General features: G+C 38.9%; 1 protein-coding gene across 3 annotated transcripts in view; it reads right to left on the reverse strand.

The window, feature by feature from the left end:
• DCDC2 (doublecortin domain containing 2) overlaps positions 1 to 26,691 on the reverse strand; it is a 139,756-nt gene that overhangs the window by 101,666 nt on the left and 11,399 nt on the right. Inside the window, exons 1-3 of one of the 3 annotated variants that reach the window (XM_006182237.3) lie at positions 20,282 to 20,558; positions 19,201 to 19,588; positions 14,930 to 14,984 (exon numbers count right to left, since the gene is read on the reverse strand). In XM_006182237.3, the coding sequence (XP_006182299.1) occupies positions 14,930 to 14,984; positions 19,201 to 19,493 (348 nt within the window). In that variant the 5' untranslated portion in view covers positions 19,494 to 19,588; positions 20,282 to 20,558. Of the gene's footprint in view, positions 1 to 14,929; positions 14,985 to 19,200; positions 19,589 to 20,021; positions 20,237 to 20,281; positions 20,559 to 26,691 lie in introns of those variants that run through there. The other 2 variants (XM_032462585.1, XM_032462584.1) reach the window with 2 other exon arrangements.

A 26,691-nucleotide genomic window follows, 5' to 3' on the forward strand; every position in this document is an offset into this window, starting at 1 on the left:
CACTTTCCAGTGAGGAAACAGCACTCTAGGTCCCAGGATCAGGACTGAAACTCAGGCCTATTTGGTTCCAAAATCCATGCTTCTTCCACTAAGCCCTTCCCTTTCTCAATGATAAACAAGGTGAAACTGAAGCATTCAGATAGAAATGGATGGGCAACCTCTACAGATGGAACATATAAATTAAGGTTTGGAGAGATAGTTCAGGCTAAGTAAGCCTGATTACCCAAAATGCACAGAGAGGCGTAGTGAGCAGGGAGACATACACAAAATAATAACACAACTGAAGGAGAGTATTCACCCTCATTCTCTTTCCACATAAGACAGACTTCTTGGAAAGCCTTTACCAAGTTTTTTGAGCATAAACCATCAAGTTCAATAAAATCTTTTAGCAACTCAGGTCTGTTGAAAGATTAGTTGGAAAAAAATACCACTGCATTTTTGTTTCATTCAACTCCTCATTTCTACCATGCAATCTCAAAATTATAAAGGTAAGGTAAGGAAGAATGGTGATAGCTTGGAACTAAGGATACAGTGGAGATAGACAACTCAAACAACACCATTAGCTGCCTAATGCTCCCAACAGAATGGGAAATTGGGGAGGGATGCCCTCCATCACCCCCAACTTGGAACCAACCTACTTCCATCATTAATCTGGGTTTTACAAGAAGAAGCCCGGCTTACTTTGTACCTTAATTATACTCAATACAAATAATTCGAGGAATCCAGAAGATGACACAAAATCGGTCCCACAGGAAACGATGAATTCTTCCTGCACTATCTTCTATTCTGCCTCCATTTATATTTATAATGCGGAAATGAAGCCATGAATGAATAAAATGAGTGTGCTTGTGTTCCAGTTTCCAAGCTGCATCCCTTTCTGTTTTGTCATAGTGCTTAAATAATACGAAATACTGAGGGGGGATAAAGAACATTTATCTAAGAAAGCAAACCTCTTCCACTTAGATATAGAGGGGAAAAAAAGAGCTATTTTAACCTGCAAATGAAAAAGAATGATACTTCATCCTGTAAGTCTTCAGTGAACATATTACCAGGAACAGTGGAATTTTTTTTTTAAGTTCCACTAAACATTGGTTTAGAATGACTGCACCCCAATTAGCAATAACCATAAACTGGAAGCCAGTTTTGTTTGCAAGGGCTGTCTAGTCAATTCCTGGCTGATCCCTCCCGGTATTACTTTCATTACGAGCACTCAGAAGAATAACTGTGTTTGGATGGCTTGTTGTTGCAATTAGGTTTCTAGGTTACCAGCTACCAAACAACCCTGGGCTGAATGTAATTTCTAGACATACTGTTCCAAACCTGCCATATGCCATCCAAGGATAAACTGCAATTTTCACACCCATGGGGAGTAGAATAGTAAGTCAAAGTAAAGGGTCACCCTGTATAAACAGTATTGGTTGGGCAACCTTGCAGTAAAGCCATTCTGCTGAGCTTCAAAGGAAGAGGAATTTGGCCTCCCAAACTATCTGAAAACTTGACCTTTTATAGTGGAGCACCGCAAAGAACACTCAGGAATCTTTATCTTGTAAGTCTGCTTTGCAGGTGTGTAAGACAGGCGGTCTTCTTGATTCAACCATTGGTCCATCTCTTTCCATCTCTTTCTAGACTTCTAGGGGCAAAGAAGATCCCACAATTCAAGAGGGACAGAGAGAATCTGGAGATGAAAGGGAGCCACAGCCACTGAGGGGCAGGAAAATAGGGGCAACAAAGAAACAACAAAGTTGACAGGTATTTGCTTCTGATAAAGAAAATGTACATCAGATCAATTGGGGGGGGGACCTTATGTGGTTTAAATAACAAATGAAACTGACACATGCTTGTTCGTAGTTACACTTCTAAAAAATATATGAGGCCCGTTCATATTCATTAACTTCTAAATCACATACATCATCTATCTTCTTTGAAGGAAATAGGAATAATTTTTGCCAAATTACTGGTGAATTATCTATGTGTCTTCCAGTTAGGTAGGAAAAGAATTCATATCATCTACCTGACTTTTAACTATTTTTAGCAAAACAGTCTTCAAAAACCAGCAACAGAAAACTATTGCCTTTCATGAGAATGGATGATATATATAAAATGGTAATATTTTAAATCCCATCCTTTATTTGACAACAACCACTAAAATCATCTGAACATGATACAGACTCAGTGACATTTAGACACTGAGCTCAGCATGGTTTCAATAGGAGTTACCTAGTCACTCATGCACTCATTCACTCATTTATTAAGCAGATCTTTCATTTCTTAAATTTTGCTAATCTTAGTTTGTTTTTATCTTACCTTTAGCTTTGAGCCCCTGATATTTCAATCCATTTTCTACTCTAATCATTAATTCACGGCAACTACAAATACCACTTGTGGAAATGATTTGGAGTAGTTTTCGCCAAAACTAATAAAAATAATTACAATGAATGAAATAAAATGTTCATAAAAATGTTATCAAGAAATCAAATTCTACTGGGGTGGGGATGGAAGAGGTGGTCAATAACACATGTACTTGATCAAAAAAATCTGCATTTATATAATTCCCAGCATATATACTTTTTAACTTTGAAAACAAGACATGAAACACACTGGAAAGAGATGAAGTGATAAGCTGGCTGCTAAAGATTTTTTAAAATCATGTTTAATAAACACAGTAAAGGCTAGAAGAAGAATGTGAAAAGGGCTTAAAAAATAGTGAATAAAATAAGAAGACACAAAAATGAAAAAAGGAAGAAAGAAATTAACAAAGGAAGGATGGATATAGCCAAAATGCTAAATATAAGTCATTTAGAAAGAGGAGCAAAAAAATATTTGGGAAATCATGTAAATGTGACCTAAGAAAGTTAAGCACAAAGGTTATTAAATAATTATATTTAGAATTAATTTATTTCTATTACTAATATCTAAATAATAAGAATATTTGATATATTTAGAAATATCTAAATGCTTTCAAATATTTCTTGTCTTTATACAAAGCCACTTTTTTAGATTATCTGCATGTGAATGTTCAAATTTATCAGATTAAATTTTACACATTAATAATACTCAGTTCTGACAAATTATATTTCAGAAGAGCAAATTAAATGGCTCCTTCGTGCTCTTTTTTCTGTGTTGGCCACACTCTACAAGAAAAATTCCCCGAAACAGAGTAGTGTTACCTCAGCAACCAGAAAACCAAGAATGAGAAGTTGTTTATATGGGAATAAACCACATACATAGTATAGTTAATGCTAGGAACAACTTGGTGAAAACTCAGTTCTTCAGTTCAGGACACTAAAAAATAAGAGATATGCAAAGGGAAGAGCCTGTGTGCTAATTCACAAAGTAATTATCAAAGTATTGACATCTGAAGGTATGCAATAACAGTATCTAAGTGCCACAACTGAAACAAACCCCCAGTGCAGGGGACTGTGGCCACCACAATAGTTCTGGCCCATTTCCTTTCCCAGAACCCCGCCAACTCCCACTGAGAAGTGAATTCTCTTTGCCCCCAACCACAAAAATCTAAACAGGACTTTGGATTGCTTGGAAGAATAAAATACAATGGATATGATGTTGTCTGACTTCTGAGTTTCTCTGTCTATTTGTCTGTCCCTCTTTCAACACTTGCCCTTGGAACCCCACCACCATTCTATGAAGAAGTCCAGTCCAGTCTCCACAGGGAGAGACCACGTGGAAAAGGGCAGGTGAAGAGGAAGTTAAGGCCCAACTGACAGCCATTAGCCATCACGCAAGTGAGGGAACCAACCTTCACATGATTCCAGCAGCCAGCCTTCAAGTCTTCAGCCAGGGCTCCAGACAACAAGGAGCAGAGAAAAACCATCTCTTCTGTGTTCTCCCTACATGTCTGACACACAGGACCCAGAAGCAAAATGAATCATTGTGTTGTTATACTACTAAATTTGGGGGTAATTTATTATGTAGCCTTAAAATTGGAAACACCTTGTTTTTTTAAAAAATTTTAAATTTTTAAATATAAAGGAAATAAGTAGTATTTAAAGCAAAAACTGACTACATCCATTTTCATACACCAGGAAAGTAGCACAATTACTATTCATTCCAAAAAAAATAAAAAGTGTGTGCCAGACACTATTTGATGCCGGAGTGGTACAACGATGAGTATAAACAGACATGATACCTGACACATCTTGGGGTTTATATTCTAGGAAGAGATGTAGACATCAATCAACTCTTCAACCACACAAAGGCAAATTCAGCTGTAACAAGGAGAAAGGCCTGATGTACACCAAGAAATAGAGGAATGGGGGAGAACGTTCTAGACTCAGAAAACAGCCATCTGTAAAGGTCCTGATATAAGAGGTAGTGTGCAATACAACGTGAAGGCCAGCAATGTAACATCACTTTCATTGCATTCTTTTCTTCCAGGCAATCCAAAGTCCCGTTTAGTTTCATGGGGGAAAAAATAGACTCTACCTCTTAAGGAGTGGCAAGGTAAAGAAAGAGCAAATGAAAGTGTTGGAAGAGCGGATCTGGAAGAATATGAAGGTACAAAACGCGGAGGACAACAACTTTCAGACTTGACACCTGCCTGTTGACAGTAAACATGGTAAGAATTTAAAACTTTATTCGTGGCTCTGGGCTCAGTTATCTCTTTCTCCAATCTCTTCACACTCTGTAGTAAATTTCCATGTAAAAATACTTTGGGTTTCCTGTGGGAGCCCTTTTGTAAGTAGACATGCCAAAGCCATTTCAAGTACTGTATTGGAAACATTCAACAAAAATATCTGTCCTATAGGGAATATTAGCCAAGGCAAAAAAAAAAAAAAAAAAAAAGTCAATTGAGAATACAACTAAAATAACTCTAGGCAAGGATTTTGTGATTAATGATGACTTGTTAAAGAAGGATATTAAGGAATTTAAAAGAAAATTGTGCCCCTTTTCTGGATTTACTTCCTAATTTTTAGTCTTCTTTATGTATCTTCTTCTTCCTATGATAATTAAATCAAAGCATAAATAAATAAATAAAATCCTTCATCCTCCAAACACCCTTTCAAGAACAAAAAGACACTGAATGATCATCTTCAATCAAATTCTGTTAACTCAGTAGGAAATGCTTCTTTCTGCCCTAATGCAATATATTTCCACATGGTGCCTCTTGACTATGAGCTTCACAAGAAGATGTCTTAGTCATCAGTTGCCTCCTCTGTAAACTGGGAATAATAACAATCCCTACTTCACAAGGTGGCTGTGAGGATTAAATTAGATAATCTTTGTAAAGTGTCTAGAATGGTGCAAAGCGCACAGTAAACACACACACACACACACACACACACACACAGTGGGTTCCGATTTTGTACATCTTCCAACATTTGGGTTAGCTCAGTGTTCAAACAGTTAACACTCCAAATATTTCTGACTGTCACTGTTATCAAAAGACAAACTACTCCCCCGTCTCATGAAGGACAATATCATCTATCCAGTTGCCTAGGCCAGAAATCCAAAAATCATCCAACTAATCTCTCCTTGTTACCCTCATTTCCAACCAATCACTAAGTCCTGTCTCTCAAATCTGATCCACCTACCATCTCCACAGCCTCTCCCACCAAGAGTACAACATTCATCTCCATTAAGTGGTCTCCTGACCTCCAACCTTATGGTGGCAGCAAGAGTTTCCTGCTAAAACGCCATCAATACTTCCAATTGGTTTTAGAAGAAAGTCAGAACTCCTTTTAAATACCCTTTTTAACTTGGTCCCTTTCTACTTCCTAAGTCACTTCTCTCCTATAGTTCCATCCCCACCCTTTCCATTCCAACACCTTCTCATGATTCAGCCAAGCAAAACTTGTGGAAGTTTTTCAAATGTGCCATATGCTCTCTCATCTGTAGACATTCACATATGCTGTTCTTTTTGCCTGGAACACTCTTCCTCCCCCTATTTGCCCAGCTGACATCTACGCATCCCTTTTAGGCCTCAAATGTCATTTCTTCCAGGAAGTCTTTGAGGATTCCTCTGGCCTATGGTATCTGCCCCAGTAGCCCAGTGCCTTCAGTACCTTCCCGTACACCATGCTTCATTGTGACGGCTTCTTTGCCCATCTGTCTTCTCCACTACAAAACAAGCTTCATGAAGCTGTGAACTTGTCTGGCTTCCCTGCCCTTGCAAACCCAATTAGCATGATGCCTGGCACAGAAACAGGTACTCAGAACCTTTTTTGATGAAAAAAATGTCATATTAACTTTTTATTACCAAAATGTCAGAGCCATAACTTTGTGATTAACATCAATCCATTGAGTTCCAAACTCTCCCGCATGCAAGGAAGGCCTAAGATAATAGCAGAGGCACAGAGCAACTCATCTCCAGACCCCCCTTCTCTAGACACCACAGCCAAAGCCTTCCATAATCCTTTAGTATCACTTAGATGGAGTCCTGGAAGACTGCCATTATGATTCTATAATTCTGTCTATATACTCAGAGTAATCCCATGGTGACTGGGACGCACAGCTAAACTGACATTGCTTCAGATTAAAATGCAGACATCTAACCAAGATGGTCTTTCTTTGATCAATTCATTTATAATAAGCATTGGACAGGTTCTCTTGACACCAATTTTGATGCATACAACTCCAGTATCTTGATACTGTAAGACAAGATCAAAGGGAATTCCTAGACAGGTAGAGAATTACAATTTGAATATGGTTATACATAAGCAAGTGAATTAGGGAAGTGGAAGAGAGAGAATTCAGGAAATAATAAGAGTCACTAGGTAAAAATCCCAGTGACAAATCACATTGCCTGTATTTCATCATATACATACCCATGTACACATGTTTTAGACTAACAGGTAAGATGAGCCAGACAAAGTTAATCAATATTATTGATAAAATAATTGAAACAGGAATAATACAAGGGATAATAATACAAGCAATCTGATTAGAAGTGCCAGCTAAAGAAAAGTTAATTCAATCCATTTCCATATCCTATTTGACTAAATAAAAATTTGTCATAAGAGCTCATGAGAAACAAGCTATACATTTGCAAAAGCCATACTAAAAGAATCTCTGTGTTACAGTAAATATAAATATTTATAATTTTTAAATTGATATTTCAAATCATTTTTATCTAGCCTCTAAAAACCAGCTGTGTAAGACCCTATACTAGCTAATGCAAACCTTGGAGTACTAGAAATTGAGTTGTCTGTTCACTACTAGGAAAACAGGCTGTGACAATGGAGTTTTATCAACCAGTGTATAAGTTACAAAATGCAACTTGAGTACCATTAAATGACTTCTTTTATAAATATTGCTAAAAGTTGGTAGCCCAGTTACATTAGGTTGTATAATTTGAAATAGCAAAGGAGGTTCATCAATCTTTGAAATTCAGAAATACTTACTGATAGAAGGTGAGGGGAAAAAAACACAAAGAAGCATAGACTGCCATTAGAAATTTCCTACAGAGAAATGTCCCAAGTTAAACATTAGACATTGCAAATATACCAAGTCCATTTAGTTTTCACTCCCCCACAGTCCCTCACCACTTAGTTCTGCCCCTAGCTAACCAGTGGGCTGAAATCAATCTTATTTCAACAAACCAAGCATCCAAACTATGTAATCATGGGATGACATCTGAGCTTGATCTGGCCGGCTGCTTAAAAAGGAGTCTTTCATAGCAATAAATGGGAATTTTCATTGTTGACCAAGCTAGATACTAAAGCACAGCACCTTTATACTTCTTGCTGAAATCAACCAAATGCAAATAGCCCTACCTTCAAAAAAAAAAAAAAAAGCCTCCATCCACCCATCCATTTTGAAGTACACTGATATACGTTTTGTTTTGTACATAAGGTAAGACTATTAGCATACTACTGCAGGACACAGATCTTTTTGGTTGTTCTCCAGTGTGGGGACAGATGTAAGTTGAATTACACATATACTCTTACCTGTGCCTTAACCAACACCACACTTGAGAGGACAGCTGGATGTCTGGGGACAGTCTGGGGCCAGGGACCTAACAGAACTGAGAGTCCCATGGGGTCCAAGTTCAAGTTCCTGGATTTATTAGCAAGGTCTTCTCACCATGCTACTTCAACAAGAACAGTCCAAGGATTTATTACTGCTCTGTGCTACTCTGGACCTTTGAAACAAAGTTTCCATAAGTTAGGCATTTAAGATTAAGTGCACACACACACACATACACACACACACTTTTTCTAAATTAAAGAGAAATATATATGAACAAGTTTCTATATCCTAATCAAAAATGAATGTCTTGTTACCAGGGGGAAAAGAGGAAGCAGAGGGATAAATTGGGAGTTTGGGATTTGCAGATACTAACTACTATATATAAAAGAGATTAAACAACAAGGACCTAGTGTATAGCACAGGGAACTATATTCAATACTTTGGAACAGCCTATAATGAAAAAGAATGTGAAAAGGAATATATATATATACAAAACTGAATCACTATGCTGTACACCAGAAATTAACACAACATTGTAAACAGCCTATACTTCAATAAAAAAAGAGAATGTTTCATCACAGATGAATTTATATGCTGGTTTCTTATTACTGATTCCTGAGTTTCATTGACCTTATTCCTTTAACACATGGCTCTTGGGTTTCTTTTCTGAATGTACAGTGTGTGGAAAAAATTGCAGCCTCTTTGGATAGTTGTGATATCTGTCAAGGATGCTAGGCTACATCTGGTTCTAAATACAAAAACCACACTCCCAAACAGGAATATTTTCCAAACCTTTTATGTTCATGGTGCTGCTTCAAATTTTATTGCTTAAAAAAAACTGATTGGAAGTGCCATCAAATTACAGCACATGTTTATTTACACTGAAGAACTCTCTGGAACTTGAGAAATCACAACAGAGGGTACCAGTGTGGATTACTGCCAGTCACTCCAGCAGTTTCCTCCCACACACTGCTTCCTCCATGAGGGAGTGTGACATGACAGCCTGGGCAGTGGTCCTTCAGGCTGCCCAGGAAGACTGACAGCAACCTAACCCACAACTCCTCAGCTTAGACAGCAGTCTCAATTCATCTCTGCCATTTTTGTATAGGACTGAAATACACACATCAAGAGAGTGCATTTATACTTAAAAATAGATGAAAAGGAGATGGCACTTTCCTTCAATCAATGCTGAGTAGTCTTTACCATTTTTTATAAGTTTTCTTTCAATCTGACCTAAATTCTTCAAACTTCACACCACAGTGGTAGTTTTGTTTCCCTCTTTTTAGTACCCAGCTGTGATGGAGTAGAGTCTGTTACCATATTCTTTAGAAGCATTCAAGCCAATTATTCATTAGGTCTGAATAAATAATTTTCTTTCCTTGGAGTAACAATCTCTGGAATTATTTTTCCATCTGTTTATACTTTTTCACATGGCTTTTCTTTTAAAACTCTTTTCAGCATCCTCCCACAACAGTTACCTTGTTGTAATTTCTGATTGGCACATACTCGGTATCTTTTTAATTATCTGTGTGGCTAGAATCCAGCCCACTGCCTGGCATTTAGTGGGCTCTTGATAAATATTCTTGAGAAAATGTGAAAGGATACATGAGCAGCATTCAACATACAGTTGGGCATCATTTTACTCGTCTTCCTTGGCTGTACTTTTGCTATTTATTTGGTCACATTTTCCTATTATTCCTACCATATGGAAGTCATCATACTTCCATCATGAACAGTCCCTCTGAATATATAGGAAAATGCAATAAGCTCATTCTATCAATTATCCTAAAATGTGAACCTAAGGACCAATTTTCTAGTAGGTGCACAGTATCCATCCACGAAAAGCTTGGTATACCTTGGCAGAACTTCAAATCATACTACGTATTCCTAAAATTTCATCTTCTGTGTTTCCAAAGCTCATGCACTATAAGAATAAGAACTTATTTTCTGTTCAATACGTACTGTTGTCAGAGTTGCCAAAAAGGACCTTATTTTAGCAGGGACAAATGAAATTTCTTATTGAGAATGGTCTGATATTTTAATTAAGTGATAATTTTAAACACACACAACGAGCTAGCAATTTAACTATTTTATTAGACCCTTTTTCTATTTTTTTCTTAAAAGGTTGACAACGATTTTATAAATATTTATTAAATGTCTGTCTGTGCTTAAAATAGCTTATTACTATAAATAAATAAATATATATATACATGCTGTAATTTGCACATCTTCCAATTTCACATACATTCTAAAATCATGTCGAACTGTCAAAGGGAGAATGCAAGATATTTGGAACAAAGGGCATGACACATGTGAATGGACAAACTAATATCACTAGCCTTTTAGCTTTTAATCAGAGCTGATGAGGGTTATTAATGGATATTTTTCCTTAGACCAGTATTTTCCGGGTAGACATAAACACTTCTCTCTCCCTCTTGTTTACACACACACAAAGTTCGGTACCGAGAAAAGAAATAGGACAAAGTGTGAAAGAAAAATGAAATATGACCAGTTGTTCTTTAACAGAAACTCTATTTCCTAGAGCCTTGGCAAGGTCAGAGTCACCTTGGAATCACCATGACCACTGATGTGAACTGGCTGTCCTTAAAAAAATGCTTCTTACTTAGCAGTTACATTAGAGAGATGGGGGAAAGGTGTAAAACAAAAGATTGAAAAGGGCCTTCAGTTATTGTTGAAAGGACTCACAAAAGTGGGTTTTATTTTCTTAGGTTCTTTGATAAATTAGTAAACTTGACAAACAATCTGGAACTCTTTCCCCAAGTTAAAGAAAGAAATATTTAGGAGTTTAACTATGTAGTAGCTCCCTTTTTGAACCCAGAATTCCCAGACTAAAGATTAGTGAGTTAAACCACATAGTCCCATGCCTTCCTGCAGTAAGGTTAATAATTATACCCAATTTAATGTCTAGAAACCCATGCCCAACCAAAAACCTTTACGTGGCACAACCCATAGTATGTTTCATTGGAGATGATGCCTAACGATAAAACTGGAATATGAAATTTTAATGATATTCAAAATCTCAAAGACATTCAGTGGAGTAACTGACCAGAAGTACAACCTACGGTTCCCTCAAACTTTTCAGACAAGGCAACATTCTGAGGTTTCCAAAATTCTCTTCCTTTCTCTCCTCCTCTCCAAGGTACTCCTGCTTAGTACTGTACTCCACTAAGAAGAAACAAAGTCTATCCAAATTCTCCATAAATGAAAGTCTAAAATGAGAGAGGTGTATTCAAGAGGATTCAATATGATGCTTACTCAGCAAGGAAACTTCTACTCCTTTGGAAAACATTCATTGGTATCTTCAGATTGTAATTTGAAGATTTCTTTTTATGATAGCATTTCTCCAAACTATAGATAACAACTTAATCCTGGATGGATCACTCAGAAGATGAAACTTATCCCTTGAAATAACTCTAAACTCTCCAATTTTATGTATTCATGTTCTAAACCTACTTCAGAGTTAATTCTGTGAATCCCTCCCTGTGACTGGGAATAAGATGTGTTATCTGACTCAAGAAAATAGTGGTCATCAACAGTATTTAACCAAGGGCGCACTTTTTTCAGCAGACACAATTGATGGCAGGAAATCACCACCTTAGACTCAGAAAATAGATCTGTACTTTTTGTGAAAGGCCAGTGTCTGTCAAGTTTGTTCTCAGATTTTGAACATAGATCAACCTCTAGCTTATAAACTTGTTGAATTCTTAAAGTTTGATGGTAAATCGCTTGTGGAAAAGAGAGAGAGATTGCTGCCCAGTAAGAATTACACACACACAAGTGAGTTTCTCCGGGCAGCCCACTAAAGCCTTTTTGACTTGTGCTCCTCCGAAAATGGCAGTAATAATGCTGTTGAGCCAACAGTTAAAGTGATATCTCTATGGGAAAAGGCATTCAGAGTTCCCTTTTGGGATTCCAGGAACCCAAAACTCTCCCTTTCTAGCAATGGAAGTAGGGGTTCCCTTGCCCAAAACAGGCTTCACATGTTGTTATGGTGTGAACTTTGGCGAGGGGGTCTCTGTGTTGAAGATCAAGACTAGAAATGCAAAGTGAAGGCAGTGCACACACTGCTGCCTAGACTGGGAAGAAAGGTTGGGAGCGGATGTAAATGGGAGAGCAGGGCTTGGGGGGCGAGAAAGCGCTGAGCAGCATGGTCCAGCAGTTTCCCACCACTTCTTCCCACATCCTTTGCGCCCCTTAATGTCTTCTACTTCTTTTTTTTAATCCCCTTTGGAAGGCTTTGTGGGGAAGGGCTGAGAAGAAATGAAAGGCTACAGCAGGGTCTGTGCAGTTAGGGGAAATGAGAAGGAGCAAAAATCACTAGGAAGAAGTAAAATGGGGAGAGATGCCGTCTTCTAGTCAGAAACGAGGGGTGGGTTTATCACAGGTCAGATGTGCCTTCACAAATCAGAACCTTGTCTGTGTGGCTCGTGCACAGGCCCCAAGCAAAGAGAAATCAATACTTACTGCTCCAAAGTGGGAGAACAATTGGCAAATTAAATTAACTAGAGTCCTTGTGCATGTTTCTTTGTTTGAAGATAATTTTTTAAGGATATTTCAAAAGTGCATTGCACGCCTGTTGCACTTTGCCAGACTCAATGTCTTCATCCAGGACACTGGAATCCAGAGTGAATATCTGCTCACATTTTTCAGGAATTCACACACCTCAAAGTCGGCCACAGAAATTCAGCTTCAGTCATCAATTTCAAGCAAGGTAGCTTACCTCAAGTAGTTGCATATCCTTCAAACAAAATTATACCCAGAACTAATTCACTAATGTCCTTTTTTTTACTACTTGCTACAGATATTAATTGGAGGTCATTCTTCACCTGCAACGTAAGCACCACCTGAAAAATTTCTGTTTTGTCTACTTTTTATAAATCTTATCACTTTCATGAATCATTAACTTGACACATATTGCAAATCAAACATACAAATAAGAATATTAATTAGTTTAAGCAATGTCTGAGATTAGCACCTCTTCCCAGAAATTATTTGAATAATGAACTTAACCTCATATTATTCAAAACACTGCAAAATTAAAAGGTTTTCCTCCATAATCTTTTTTTCTAGAGAGTCCTGTTTGGTCCTGTTGGGCATAAACATGATATGGGAGGAGTCTCCCTGGAGCTCTGCACTGCAAATGAGAAAAAATTCCTTTTTCTGTTAGCCATTTCTTCCCAGGCAGAACATACCCCATTGGAAGCACTTGATTATATGGAGTCAAAATGGTAGAAGGGCTGGTGAACAGAATCCCAATCCAGGTTTAACTAGAATTTTCCCTGTCTCACTGGACATTTAAGGCTGTTGCCTTAACTTTGTTTTTCTATTCTTTTTCTATTTCCTATTTTTATTTTTTTTTCTATTTTTTTAATCCATAAACTACAGAGTACATCCTATAGCATATCCATTAGGGATTTCTCCACTAGGGATTCAGATGCTGTGTGGAACTTAAGTGTTCTGAGTATCTATTTCACAAGATTTGTTTCCAATCTTCTTCTGCTGACCAGGCTCAAGCGAACTTTAATGCAAGTTAAAATGGTGGCGTTTTCCTCCTATCACAGAAAGTCTTAACAGGCTCCTTTGAAAGCCTCAGGGCCAGTCAGGGTGATCCTGGCTATTTCAGACATGGGGCCATCAGAAGCAAGTAAGGACAGGGGATGTAGTTTTGACACAGATTGGTAGAACAGTGCTCAGAATCTCTTCCCACTTGACAGGGAAAATTCCTATGGATTTCAATCAGAGAACATGTAGCTAGAAAATGGGAAAATAAGAGCCAAAAAATGGGCAGAAGATCTAAACAGACATTTCTCCAAAGAAGACATACAGATAGCCAACAGGCACATGAAAAGATGCTCAGTATCACTAATTATTAGAGAGATGCAAATCAAAACTACAAGGAGGTATCACCTCACACCAGTCAGAATGGCCATCATTAAAAAGTCTACAAATAATAAATGCTGGAGAAGATGTGGAGAAGAAAGAATCTTCTTAACACTGTTGGTGGGAATGTAAATTGGTGCAGCCATTATGGAGGACAGTATGGAGGATCCTTAAAAAACTTAAAATAGAGTTATAATAAGATCCAGCAATGCTACTCCTGGGCATGTATCCGAGAAAACCATAATTCAAAATGACACATGCACCCAAATGTTCACAGCAGCACTACTTACAATAGCCAAGACATGGAAACAACCTAAATATCTATTGGCAGATGAATGGAAAAAGAGAATGTGAGATACACACAGACACACACACATACACTGGACTATTACTTAGCCATAAAAAAGAATGAAATAATGCCATTTGCAGTAACATGGATGGACCTAGAGATTATCATATCAAGTGAAGTAAGTCAGACAGAGAAAGATAAATATCACATGACATCACTTATATGTGCAATCTGAAAAAACAATGATACAAGTGAACTTATTTACAAACCAGAAATATACTCACAGGCATAGAAAACGAACTATGGTTACCAAAGGGGAAAGGGGAAGGGATAAATTAGCAGTTTAGGATTAACATATACACACTACTGTATATAAAATGGATAAGCCACAAAGACCTCCTGTTTAGCATGGGGAACTTGATTCAATAACTTGTAATAACCTATAATGGAAAAGAATCTGTAAAAGAATATGTGTGTGTGTGTGTGTGTGTGTGTGTGTGTGTGTGTTTATGTGTAACTGAATCACTTTGCTATATACCTGAAACTAACATAACATTGTAAATCAACTATACATCATAAAAGTAATTCTTTTAAAAAAGAGCATATTGTGTCTAGACCTATACATATGGGGACACTTACTCAGTCTGTTTCTGATAATGATCCAAAGAAAGGGTTATCTTTGCCTTAAAACATCTAACATCCTATTTATATACATTAGATAATTTATTTCTTATGATTAGAATGCCGTTCAAATCTCTAAGACACACCATAAGAAACTCAAAATTGCACTGTTACTGTTATTTGCATTACCTCTGTATTCATAACTTCCATTGGTCTTTTCTTGATTTCTCCTATGTCCAAGTAACTGGGGGGAAAAAAACAATAAGGGTTTCTTTTATTACTTGTGAGTCAGGTGCGTAAATTTCTTTTTAAAAATTATTAAAAAGTAAAGCAAGCCATAGGAAATCCTTAAGCCTAAAGCAAAAATCAATAGCTACGAATTAAAAGCAATTGTAGTAATAGGAACTGCTTTCAGACACATGTCTACTTGAAACTTCAATGAAATTAGTCTTAGAAATACATCCTTCTACTAGGGAACACTTTTCCCCACAATGGTTAGCTGCTTACTACATATTTGTTATTTCTCATTTTTAGATCAATATTGATATAAAAAGTGGTTTCTGTGTAAAGCTGCTTAACAATTCCATTAATCACAGACTTTAGGCCAAAAAAACTAGTACTGATTGTGTGCATTAGAGTAACAACTGTGAAAGTCTGGGAGCTCTTTTTCCCTATGAGAGTACTTTAATGATCCAGAAACGCTTAGCCATGTGGGATGGTTTAGGCATTTGTTCAGCTGAGGGACAGATGGGTGAACCAGTTAACCTCCAGAGACCCCTATTATTCCATTACTATTTGCTACAAGATATTAACTAGTGATCATTCTTTAGCTATAGCAGAAGCACAACCTAAAAACTTTATCCCTTTGTCAACTTCAAGCCATGTGTCCATCACTGTGATCTGGTTCCACTGTGTTTCATACATAGAAGGTGCTAAATAAATGTTTTAATATTAAAAAAAAGTATAAATCTAGCACTTAATTTATAACCATAGATAGAAAGATACATTCTCTACCTCAACTACCATCACTGATGAGCTGCCAAAAAAATATTTGTATTAGAATTAATTTTGGCTATATTTTACTATTGTTGTTTTTTGGATAGAACGCTTTAGTTAATCAATACCTCTATAAATTATCATGTATTTTCCTTACATCAAAAGTATTTACATAAGACAGCGCAAATGCTCCCTCTGCTTAGTAATAAAATTGGTCTTCGAGAAATCTGCAGACACTGATTTCTGACATAATAACAAAACATTCTGACTGTCATGTGCATGAAAGTGATCTCAGATCCACAAGATTAATGTAGTAGAGTCAACTTCCAAAATGCGTAACTGTGAGGAAAATAACAATCTCTAGAATTCTCTGCTATAAAAAAGGTTTGATAGCTACCTGAAGTTTAATTATGGTTTCAAAAATATCAGAAAAAATATGAGTAAAAGAAATTCAAGAAGAGAGTTGATCATTATCATCTGAAAAATATTTTTCCACCTCAATATACTTTAGGGTCTACGCAACATAAATTACCCTCAATTATCTTTGGGGCTTTTGTTCTGCAAGTTGCTTCATTTGTTATATAAACTTATAACTGTTAAGCTTCAAATATATTCAGCATTTAAATCTTCTTGGCTTCCATCATTATAACCATAGATACTACCAGATAAATAAACTATTCAACTGTCAGCATGGAAAACTAACCATGGACACTGTTATAACAAACTCAGGGGTTTTTTTGTGTGGGTTAAAAGCAAAAACAACCATGCAAATCTCATATATATATATAAAGAGTGATTTGAAGTGCACTTTCTATTTGGTTTGGAACTGTACCTGTTTTTATCTTTTGAGTGCCAAATAAACAAAAGAAAATATGAATTACCAAAGTTAAGTCTGCAATTTTGAGCTATTAGTAGATTCTGAAGCAGATTTCCATTCCCATGAAATTTCTTTATATGCAAATTATTTAATTAAAAATCAATGATGTGTATGATGGAAGGAATGGGACACAGAGATGCTTTACATTCATATGACACTAGTGTATGCAAAATACGTTCACATCCATAGCATTTACTTTCTACAACAACCCTGGGAGGTAGGAATGGTTATATTCCTTTTCTGCATTAGGAAACTGACTAGCTGTGTCAAGAGGCTTGCACAAGAATACAGAGCTAATAAACAGGTCAGTCTCAAGTCTCCTGATTCTCAGTTTTAAGTTCTAAGTTTCTTTGAAGCACAGTTTCATTTAGCTCCTTTTTAAAGAAAGTAGACAACGCATACTAAAGAAGGTTTCAGGGAAGAGGAAACAAAATCCAAATGTAGCCTCATCTCCCATAAAAAGACCATCTGGCATAACAAAAAGCAGAACACCTAGAACTCAGTTTAAACAAATACATAAGGAAGGATATCAGACAACTTTAGTGATGCTTGGGAAACTAGTCCTCTACAGTTAAAAATCAGGATTCACAAGCATAGATTTCCTGGTAAAGATATTTTTTGCCATCCTGAGACTCAAGCTGAATTTTAATTAAATAATTAAAATATTATATTAAAAACTATGGGGGAAAGAAACCTACAGAATATAGAGTTTCCATACAATCCAGCAATTCCACTGCTAAGTATATACCCAAGAGAAATTAAAACTTGTACATGATCGTTCATAGCAGCATTACTCATAATAGCCAAAAGTGAAACAATACAACTATCCATCAACTGATTAATAGATAAACAAAAAATGTGGTATAGCCATATCATGGAATATTATTCAACAATGAAAAGAATGAAGTACTGATACATCCTACAACACGAAGAGCCCTGATAACGTTATGCTAAGTGAAAGAAGACAGAAACACAAAAGGTCACATATTGCATGATTCCTTTCATAGGCATACCTTATTTTATTGCACTTAACAGCTATTTCATTTTTTTACAAATTGAATCAGGTTTGTAGCAACCCTGCATGGAGCAAGTCTATCAGCACCATTTTTCCAACTGTATTTGCTCACTTCATGTCTCTGTGTAACTGGTAATTCTCACAATATTTCAAACTTGCTCATTATTATTATATTTGCTATGGTGATCAGTAATCTATGATCCTTGATGTGACTACTATGACTTGCTGAGGCCTCAGATGATGGTTAGCATTTTTTAGCAATAAAGTACTTTTTAAATAAGGCATGTACTTTTTTTAGACATAATGCTGTTCCACATGTAACAGACTACGGTATAGTGTAAGTATAACTTTAATGTGCACTGGGAAGCCAAAGAACACCTGTGACTCACTTTACTGCAATATTTGCTTTATTGAAGTGGCCTGGAACAGACCAGCAATATCTCAAAGGTATGCCGGTATATAAAATGTCCAGAATAGACAAACCCATAGAGGATGGAGAGAAGGGGAAACTGGGAAGGTACAGGGTTTCTTTTTGGAGTGATGGGAATGTTCTAACATTAGTTCATGGTGATGGTTGCAAAACTCTATGAATATACTAAAAACCACTAAAATGGGTGGTTTATATTATGTGAAATCTATTTCAGTAAGGTTGTAAAAAAAAGAAAACCTATGTAATATTTAATTATTCCTGTCCTACAATACCCACCCCCACCAGGAATAATTTCTCTCAATTCCCATATAACTTTATTTTCCTAATTGCACTCATTTTTTTGTACTTTGCATTAAAATGACTGGTGTGCATGTATTCTCTCTCCTGTTAGATCATGAACTGGGAAAGACAAGGAGTCATGTCTTATCTTTGTTCCCTTCACAGATCTAAGCACAATCTGCTAATTCACTGAACACGGACAGTGAGCTCCGTGCCAAGAACTGGGGATAAGCACTACTAAGGACCCCTGTCCTTGAAGGTTTAACTATCGAGTGCCTGGGGACAGACATGTGGACAAATACAGCACACCAAGGAACTTTCCCAAGAATTATGCCAATAGCTTAAACGGGCAGGGTGGGAGGAGGATCACAGAGTGGAGCGTGGTCGCTTCTACTTAGAATAAAAGGTTGAAAGAATTAAACAGTGGGGTGAAAATGCAGAAAGCATTTTTTTCGGCTGCTGACAATATAGTATCCAATACTTCCAAGCAATTTTTAAGAAGTCTTTATTTAACCTAAAAAATAGGTTCCAAGAAAAAAGAAAAAGTGGAAAGAGAAAAAGCAGAACAGAAAATGCCAAATATCTAACGTGAGGCGTGTGTTACTCTTTCCAAATAGCTAGTCACTGAATAGTTTTTTTTCTTAAAGATTCCTGTTCCTTATCCATACATTTTAAGTCTGCTCCTACTGCTCCCTAAGTGAAATTTCGTCTCCAATCACACTTTTAAACTCTAACCCCAACTGCAGGGGGAGCTTTCAGTGGCCAGCCCCTGAACACATCGAAGTGTGGGGTGAGGCGGGGGTTATTCCTTTCCACCTCTGTGGCCCCGGAAATGGGGTGGGGGGCGGTGGGGACAGACTCACTTGAGTTTCTTGAAGGCTTCCTGGCCCCCAGCCACGTAGTTGCCCCCGCTCTGAATCTGGTCTAGCTTCCGGATACGGTGCCCGGTCCGCGGGGTGTAGATGTTTCTGACGGCCCCAAAGGGCGCCTGAACGCCGCCGGTCACCTCCTTGAGGAAGACGTCGAAGCTGGACACCCTCTTCTCATGGATGACGACGCGGCGCCCCGCGAAGAAGGGGTCCCCGTTGCGGTACACCAGCACGCTCTTCACGACCGGCTGAGACAGGTGACTCGACCTGGCGCTGGTGCTGCTCATCTTCCCCACGGGACGCCGCCCCGGCTCGCTCCTCAGCGGGGAGGCACCTCGGGTGCCTTAGCGGCCTCACGGCACGGGCTGCGCGGGGTCGCGCCCTGAAACGAATTGGAAACAGACAAGCCCACGGGTAAAACGAAGAAACCGCCGTGCGCCTGGCTTCCACCCTGCGGAGACCCTGTAGGCAGCAGGACTCGCTGTACACGTTCAAGTATTTCACCAAAGTCTGCACAACCAATCAGCGCTCGCAGTGCGCGCAGGACACCTGTTTCACACGCTACCCGCGGAATCCAGGTGTAACCACCTCCGGACTGCAGCCATTCGGGGGGCTTGAAACAGGCTAAAGGAATGCGCACGGGAGGGAGAGGGGTGGAACACACACACACACACACACACACACACACACACACACACACACACACACACACAATAAAATTATAAAATTTTAAATATAATGAAACTCAATTTCTAACATCATATTCGCGTTACTTTTCCAAATAGCTTAATTTTCTTTCCTCTCCTGACTCTCACCTTTCAATCTGTTTCCAAAATAAAGCAATTAGGATTCTGGCTGGAATTGCCCTGATTTTTCTTTGCCGAGAAATAACTGTTAAAGGTGCATTGAGAGAGAGGAGTCGTGCGTTCAAGCCCCCTCGCCCCCTCCCCCAGATGACCTGCGCAGCCTCGCACTGAAGCTCCCGTGGGCACCGTTTGAACACCGCGGGCAAGGGCGCTCAATCGAGTCCCAGGGCGGCAGGCAGCGGCTGAGGACTCGCGGCGCGGGTACCTACCAACACCCGAGGGCCAGTGGCGGGAGGGGGGGCTGGGTAGGGAGGGGCGCGGGCGCCGCGCTGGGGCTGGGCTGGTACCGGAGTGAACTCGGCGACAGCCGTGCGTAGCTCCCGCTGTTCCTCCCGCTGCCGTTGCCTCTGCGGGCCTCCCACACCCGAGGGGACCGGAGTTGTTATTTCCCGCCGTTTCCATAGCAACTGCAACCACGCGCAGGGAGCAGTCAGTGAACTAGGCCTGGCGCTCGCCTGGATCCCTTGGGCTTTGCCCACCGCCTCCGGCAGAGGCTTAAAAAGTAAGGGATTTTGGGGCAGATGGGGGGAGTCACTCCATTAATGGAAGCTAACTGGGTGCCAGGCGCTGTGCTAGTAGAGGGATACAGTGGTGTAGAGAAAAATCGACAATATGTTGAATGTCTATCATATGCCTAGCTTTATGCCGACAGAAGGATTTTTCACTGCCTCCAAAAGTCTAAGTGGCTCTCTGTACCCAAGAGCATACATCCATGCTGTTTGTATAGATTGGATCAGTGTATGGGTAAGACAGGAGAGGAGCTCTGAGAACTTCAGTAAAGAGATGCTTTGTCCAGTCTTCTCTGGGACATATATATTGTGGGGCAAAGAAATTCTGTTTAAAAAGTTGAAATGCTCCAGCCCATCTCTGCCAGTTTCCCTTTATTCCTCCTAAGACCTCTCTACTATGTGTCATGTGCAGATTTCATTACTGGCTGCTCTTCAGTCATCATCTGTGAATAAAAATCATGTTAATATGGATGAATGGATAAATAAGATGTGAGATATACAATGGAATAATACTCAGCCATAAAAAAGAATGCCATTTTGCAGCAACATGGATGGACTTGGAGGGCATTATGCTCAGTGAAATAAGTCAGACAGAGAAAGACGGATACGTATGATATCACTTATATGTGGAATCTAAAAAATACACAAACTAGTGAATAAAACAAAAAAGAAGCAGACTCACAGATATAGAGGACAAGCTAGTGGTTACCAGTAAGGAGAAGGATGAAGAGAGGGGCAATATAGGCATAGCGGGGTGAAAAGGGTTATAATGGGATTATATGAAATCATGTGTGTGAAAATTTTGAAAATTGTAAAGCACTATAGAGTTTAAAGAACCTTTCCTTCACAAGATCTTGTAGTAGCTCACAGCGAAAAAATAAATGTGACAATGAATATATGTATGTTCATGTATAACAGAAAAATTGTGCTCTACACTGGAATTTGACACAACTTGTAAAATGACTATAACTCAATTAAAAAAAAGGTTTAAAAATAAATAAATAAATAAAGCAGTCTTACACATTAAAAGAAAGAAAAATTGTGCTCTGCACTGGAATTTGACACAACATTGTAAAATGACTGTAACTCAATTAAAAAAGTTTAAAAAAAGAAATAAAAGAATCATTCAATCAAAAAATGAAAAAAATGTTAGCAGTAACTACCATTAATTGAACATTTACCATGTGCATTGTGTTAAATACTTTGCATAGATTATTGACTTTAATCTTCAAAACCTTCAGAGGTCAATATTCTTTCCTCAGGTGAGGAAACTGAGACACAGAGAAACTGAAAAAATTTACCTTAGGTCACATGCAAAAATTCAAACCCAGTTTTCTGTGATTCCAGAACCACCTTAACCAGCAGTTCAGGTCATACCAATTGAAAGATCAATGTATGGGACGTTGCAATCTGGGGCAGAAACATTATTATTAAAGTTCCTTAATACATCAATGCCTTAAAAGTTAATAGTATTAAAAAGAAGACCAAAGAGAAGAGAACAGCACAGTATCTCCAGCCCAGATTTGTCTGCTGAGCTCAGGCTCATTTATCCATTTGCCTCTTAGACAGTGATGTGTTGATTAATGTTTAATTACTGGTTTGCAGAGTGAAGAAGGCCTTGATTCATAGCATTTGCCAACTTTTGTAGTTTAAATAGTGCACACAATTTTGGGGGACTGATTTCTAGCTCCAATCTGACACCACTAAAGGGAAGAGATATGCAGTAGCTCATATGGTATTGCCACCATATGAATACAATAGACATCTAGCCTCACAGATAATAGTAAGGTGTAGGTGGTGATGAGTTTTGAGTACTTGTTATCTTTGTTTTTAAAGGAATTTATTTAATTGTACATTTATACAAATTAGTTTTTAATAATGACCATGTTTAAAATTCCTGGAAATTTAACAATTGAGTCTTGCAAGTCAGCACAGTTCTCAGCACACCCTTCCTCTTGGACAGCATCCCTAGAGCATCAAAAAGTCAATGTAGACTCAAAACCTTCACATGATCTCATGGTTTCCTCAAATCCTTCTCTTTTCCTAAGTTCCTTATTTTCATATATGGACTCCCCACCCATTTGTTCAAAGCTGGAACATACACATTTCTCTTCCTCACTGAACACATTTAACTGGGGCAGGGAAACAGCAACAGAAACAGTCATGTAGTTGCAGTCTTTCTCTCTGCTCCTGTTGCTTGCTGAATTTGTGTTAGAGCTCTTCTCTCTTATGCAGAACCCCAAGACTAGCAAAGGAAGAAGGATTTTAGAAGCCAGAAAGATCAGATAAACCCTGATCATGGCTATCATCAAAAAGACCACATACAACAAATGTTGGTGAGGATGTGGAGAAAAGGGAACCTTTGTGCACTGTTGGTGGGAATGTAAATTGGTGCAGCTACTGTGGAAAACAGTATGGAGATTCCTCAAAAAACTAAAAATAAAACTACCACATAGATCCAGCAATTCCATTCCTGATTTTTATCTGAAGAAAACAAAAACACTAATTCAAAAGATACATGCACCCCAATGTGCACAGGAGCATTATATACAATAGTCAAGATATGGAAGCAACCCAAGTGTCCATCAACAGACAACTGGATTAAGACGATGTCTATATATACAATGGAATATATACTATACTATACTATATATACTCAGCAATTAAAAAGGAGTGAAATTTTGCCATCTGCAACCACATGGATGTGCCTAGAGGGTATTATGTTTAGTGAAATAAGTTAGACAAAGACAAAAAATCTGTGACCGCTTACATGTAGAATCTAAAACAAAACAAATGAATGAATATAACAAAACAGAAACAGACTCACAAATGTAGAAAACAAACTAGTGGTTAGCAGTGGGGAGAGGTAAAGGGGAGGGGCATTAAGATTAATTAATTAAGATTAAGAGATACTAACTACTAGGTATAAAATAAATAAGCAACAAGAATATATTGTACAGCACAGGGAAATAGAGTCATTATTTTGTAATAACCTTAAATGGAGTATAATCTATAAAAACATTGAATCACTGTGTTGTACACCCAAAACTAATAAAATAATGTAAATCAACTATACTTCAATTAAAAACAAACTAACCAGGAGAAAATTTGGGATTGTATATTAACTGCAGACACAGAATTTAAGACAAAAAGGATCATTAACAATAAAGAGGATCTTCACCTAATGATAAAAAATGCAATTCACCAGGAACATATATTTGATTTCATCAAATACTCATAGATCCTAAATAAAGAAGAAGTGACAGCACTACAAAGACAAATTAAGAAACTCACCATCATAATGGTAATCTATATAGCACACCAATAAAAACAAAGTAAAGACAACGGAAGTCTGAATAATGTAGTTAACAACCTTGGCCTGCTGCATGAGTTAGCAAATTTTTTCTTTCAGTCAACTTTTTCTATGAGGAGCCAGCACTAAAATATCTGAGACTTTGTGGGCCACGTGGTTGATGCCATCATAGTGCAAAAGAAACCACAAACATCAGTGAATTGCCATTGTTGTATGTGTCAGCGGGGCAGGGAGGCAGTGCGTACATGTCTTTGTGTTATTATTAATGTTTTTTACCCCTCACATACATTATAAATATTCTTGTCATATATTCAAATTTCAATTTGTTTTGCAAAAAGAGTTGGGATAAGTAAGCAAATTCTTATTTAGAAGGAAGGAAGGAGGAAGGGAAGGGAGAGGAACCATTAGGAGTGTGTAAGGTCTGAGGTGCTTGTAGACATCCAGCAAAGAAGAGATTGGGCGGGGCAACAGTATTTGGGTAGGGCCACGGAGAGGAGGGGAGACTTAATCAGTTATGATGACTGAGGACTAGAGCAGAGCTTGGCTTTTTGAATGATTTCTGCTTCAGTAGGAGGTGTGAGAAGCCACCAGGCTGACTTTGCTTTCCCACAGGACAGCTGAAAGTATAAGGAATATTAAAATTTTTCTTTGAGTAGTTTACTTAAAACACAATTTACATTGAAGAATGATTGGATGGGATACAGTGAAGAGATGGAGTGGAAGTTAAAGGAGTCTTCACAAGCAAAGACAATATGAAGGAGTCAGCCCAGGAAGAATCTAAAATGCAGGTGGTCGTCTCTGCCTCAGGTCAGACTCAGGAGACAGAGGGGAGGCCGGTGTCTGTTGGGGAAACCAGAGGTGACGGACAGTGATGCTAGATGACAGAGACCTGGCAGAGGGAGGGCCCCCCAAAACCAGGAAACATCAGAGAGGCTGCCTGAGGAGGCCCAGCCTGTGGTGAGCAGTGTCCCCTCTGAGGAGTGGGAAACTCTGGCCCTCCCGGACAAGCTAGAGCCACCTGAGCCCCTCGGCCAATGTAAATCCAGGCTTCATGCTCCTGCCCTGTCAGAAGTTCCCAGGTGCTTGGAGAAACCCCTGCTTTTCACCTTCTAGAACTGAACATGGTGGAATCTGGAATTCCCTGAGAGTGAGGGGGATGTAGGGTTCCACTGCCATCTCCTCACTCCCAGTGATCCGGCACTGGGCTGGGATTTCCCTGAAGCTCCCCTCCCTGTGGAACAAGGTTAGAAACCCTGAAAACCATATGCCCAGAGGCCCTATTAGAGTGTGTGGTGAGTTGGGAGTATGGCTGTACTCCCAGAGGGATCTACAGAGGATCCCTTCAGCTGAGGGCCCTGTGAGACAGGGTCACTCATATGAGGTCTTGCTCAATACGGACCCCAACATCATACCTGCGTGAGTGGGACACATCAGCCAGGGGTGAGCTCAGTGTAAAATCCCATGCTTTACGTCTTCAGGGGCTAGGGATGCTCTCAAAGGCAAAATACAACATGCAATATAAATAAGTATATAAATACTGCTGTTTTCTCTGCATGGACTGCTTAAGGACCAGGTTTTTAAGTACAGTTGAGTCTTTCTTGTCATTCAGCTCCCAGCTGACTGTTTACCTCATCAGAAAGGCCTTCCCTAATAACCTTGTATAAAGTATCCCCTAGGCTTTCGGTCACAACACCCCATTCTACTTCCTGTTTGTAGCACTTGCCACTCTCTGGCATGTTCAGGAGAGTGGGACGTCCGGTCGCTGCAGCACAGTGCCTGGTATATAGCTGAGCAAATAAATATTATAGAAGTATGGGTATAGAAAGAGAAAAGAGAGTAGGAGAGAGGAAGGAAGGAAAGGAGGGAGGGGGGAGTCTGGAGGGAAGGAGGGAGGGAGGAAGAGGGCGAAGGAAGGAAGGAATATGTCCTAGCTCTGGACTCCACTGTGTCCCCTACAGGGATTCACATATGTCTGAGTGTGCCTGCCAGACTGTTAGGTGGACACACCAACAAGGTGTTTTTATGAAAAACCAAGGTATCACCTGACAAAAACTCATCCTAAAGTAAAAGGCAGTAAGAGAAGTAACCCCAGCATCAAAGGCTAGATGGTGGGAGAGGGGCAGTCTGAAGTTCAGCATCTCACTTGTCAGTTTCCAATCTGCATGTACTCATTCCAGGGAATCGGATGTGGCTATCAGAAAAATCCAAAACAAAGATTTGATTATAAATTCTATAAAGCACGGAGCACAAACAGCTCCTCTTTCATATCGTGTGTAAAATATAACGTGGGAGGGGGTTGGAGAAGAGAGCCGTTCCAGTGCAGGGAGCAGAGTCACTCTGGCGGTGCCTCCCTGGACCTGTGGACTCTAACATAGCAAGAGAAAGCATCACCCCACAGAGGTAACGGTACACAGATGGCAGAACCGGGCTTCACGAGCAGCTAGGAAACAGCACCAAAAGGAGCTGAGCAGGGAATGAGGGCCAGGCAGAAGCTGGGCAGGCTTAAGAGCTCACTCCCTGGGAACTCCTAGAAATAACTCGGGGAAGTTTCAAGGAGATGGTTATGGGGATGCACACCTTTCGTGGGAAGCAAGAGCCTGCTGAGCTGTGCCTTAATAATATTGATCAATTTTACGCACCTTGGCCTGATATGGCCTGAGGAAATATAGGGGTTTGAGAACTTGAAAGTGAAGGAGAGGTGTATATGCAAAAAAATTAATAGAACCTAGTAAAGTTGAAAAAGACAAATGAGTATTTCAAATATGTGTGGGTTTTTTAAGGTCAGAAACAACTCTGC

Source organism: Camelus ferus, chromosome 20 (genome assembly GCF_009834535.1).
Source record: "Camelus ferus isolate YT-003-E chromosome 20, BCGSAC_Cfer_1.0, whole genome shotgun sequence".
NCBI lineage: Eukaryota > Metazoa > Chordata > Mammalia > Artiodactyla > Camelidae > Camelus > Camelus ferus.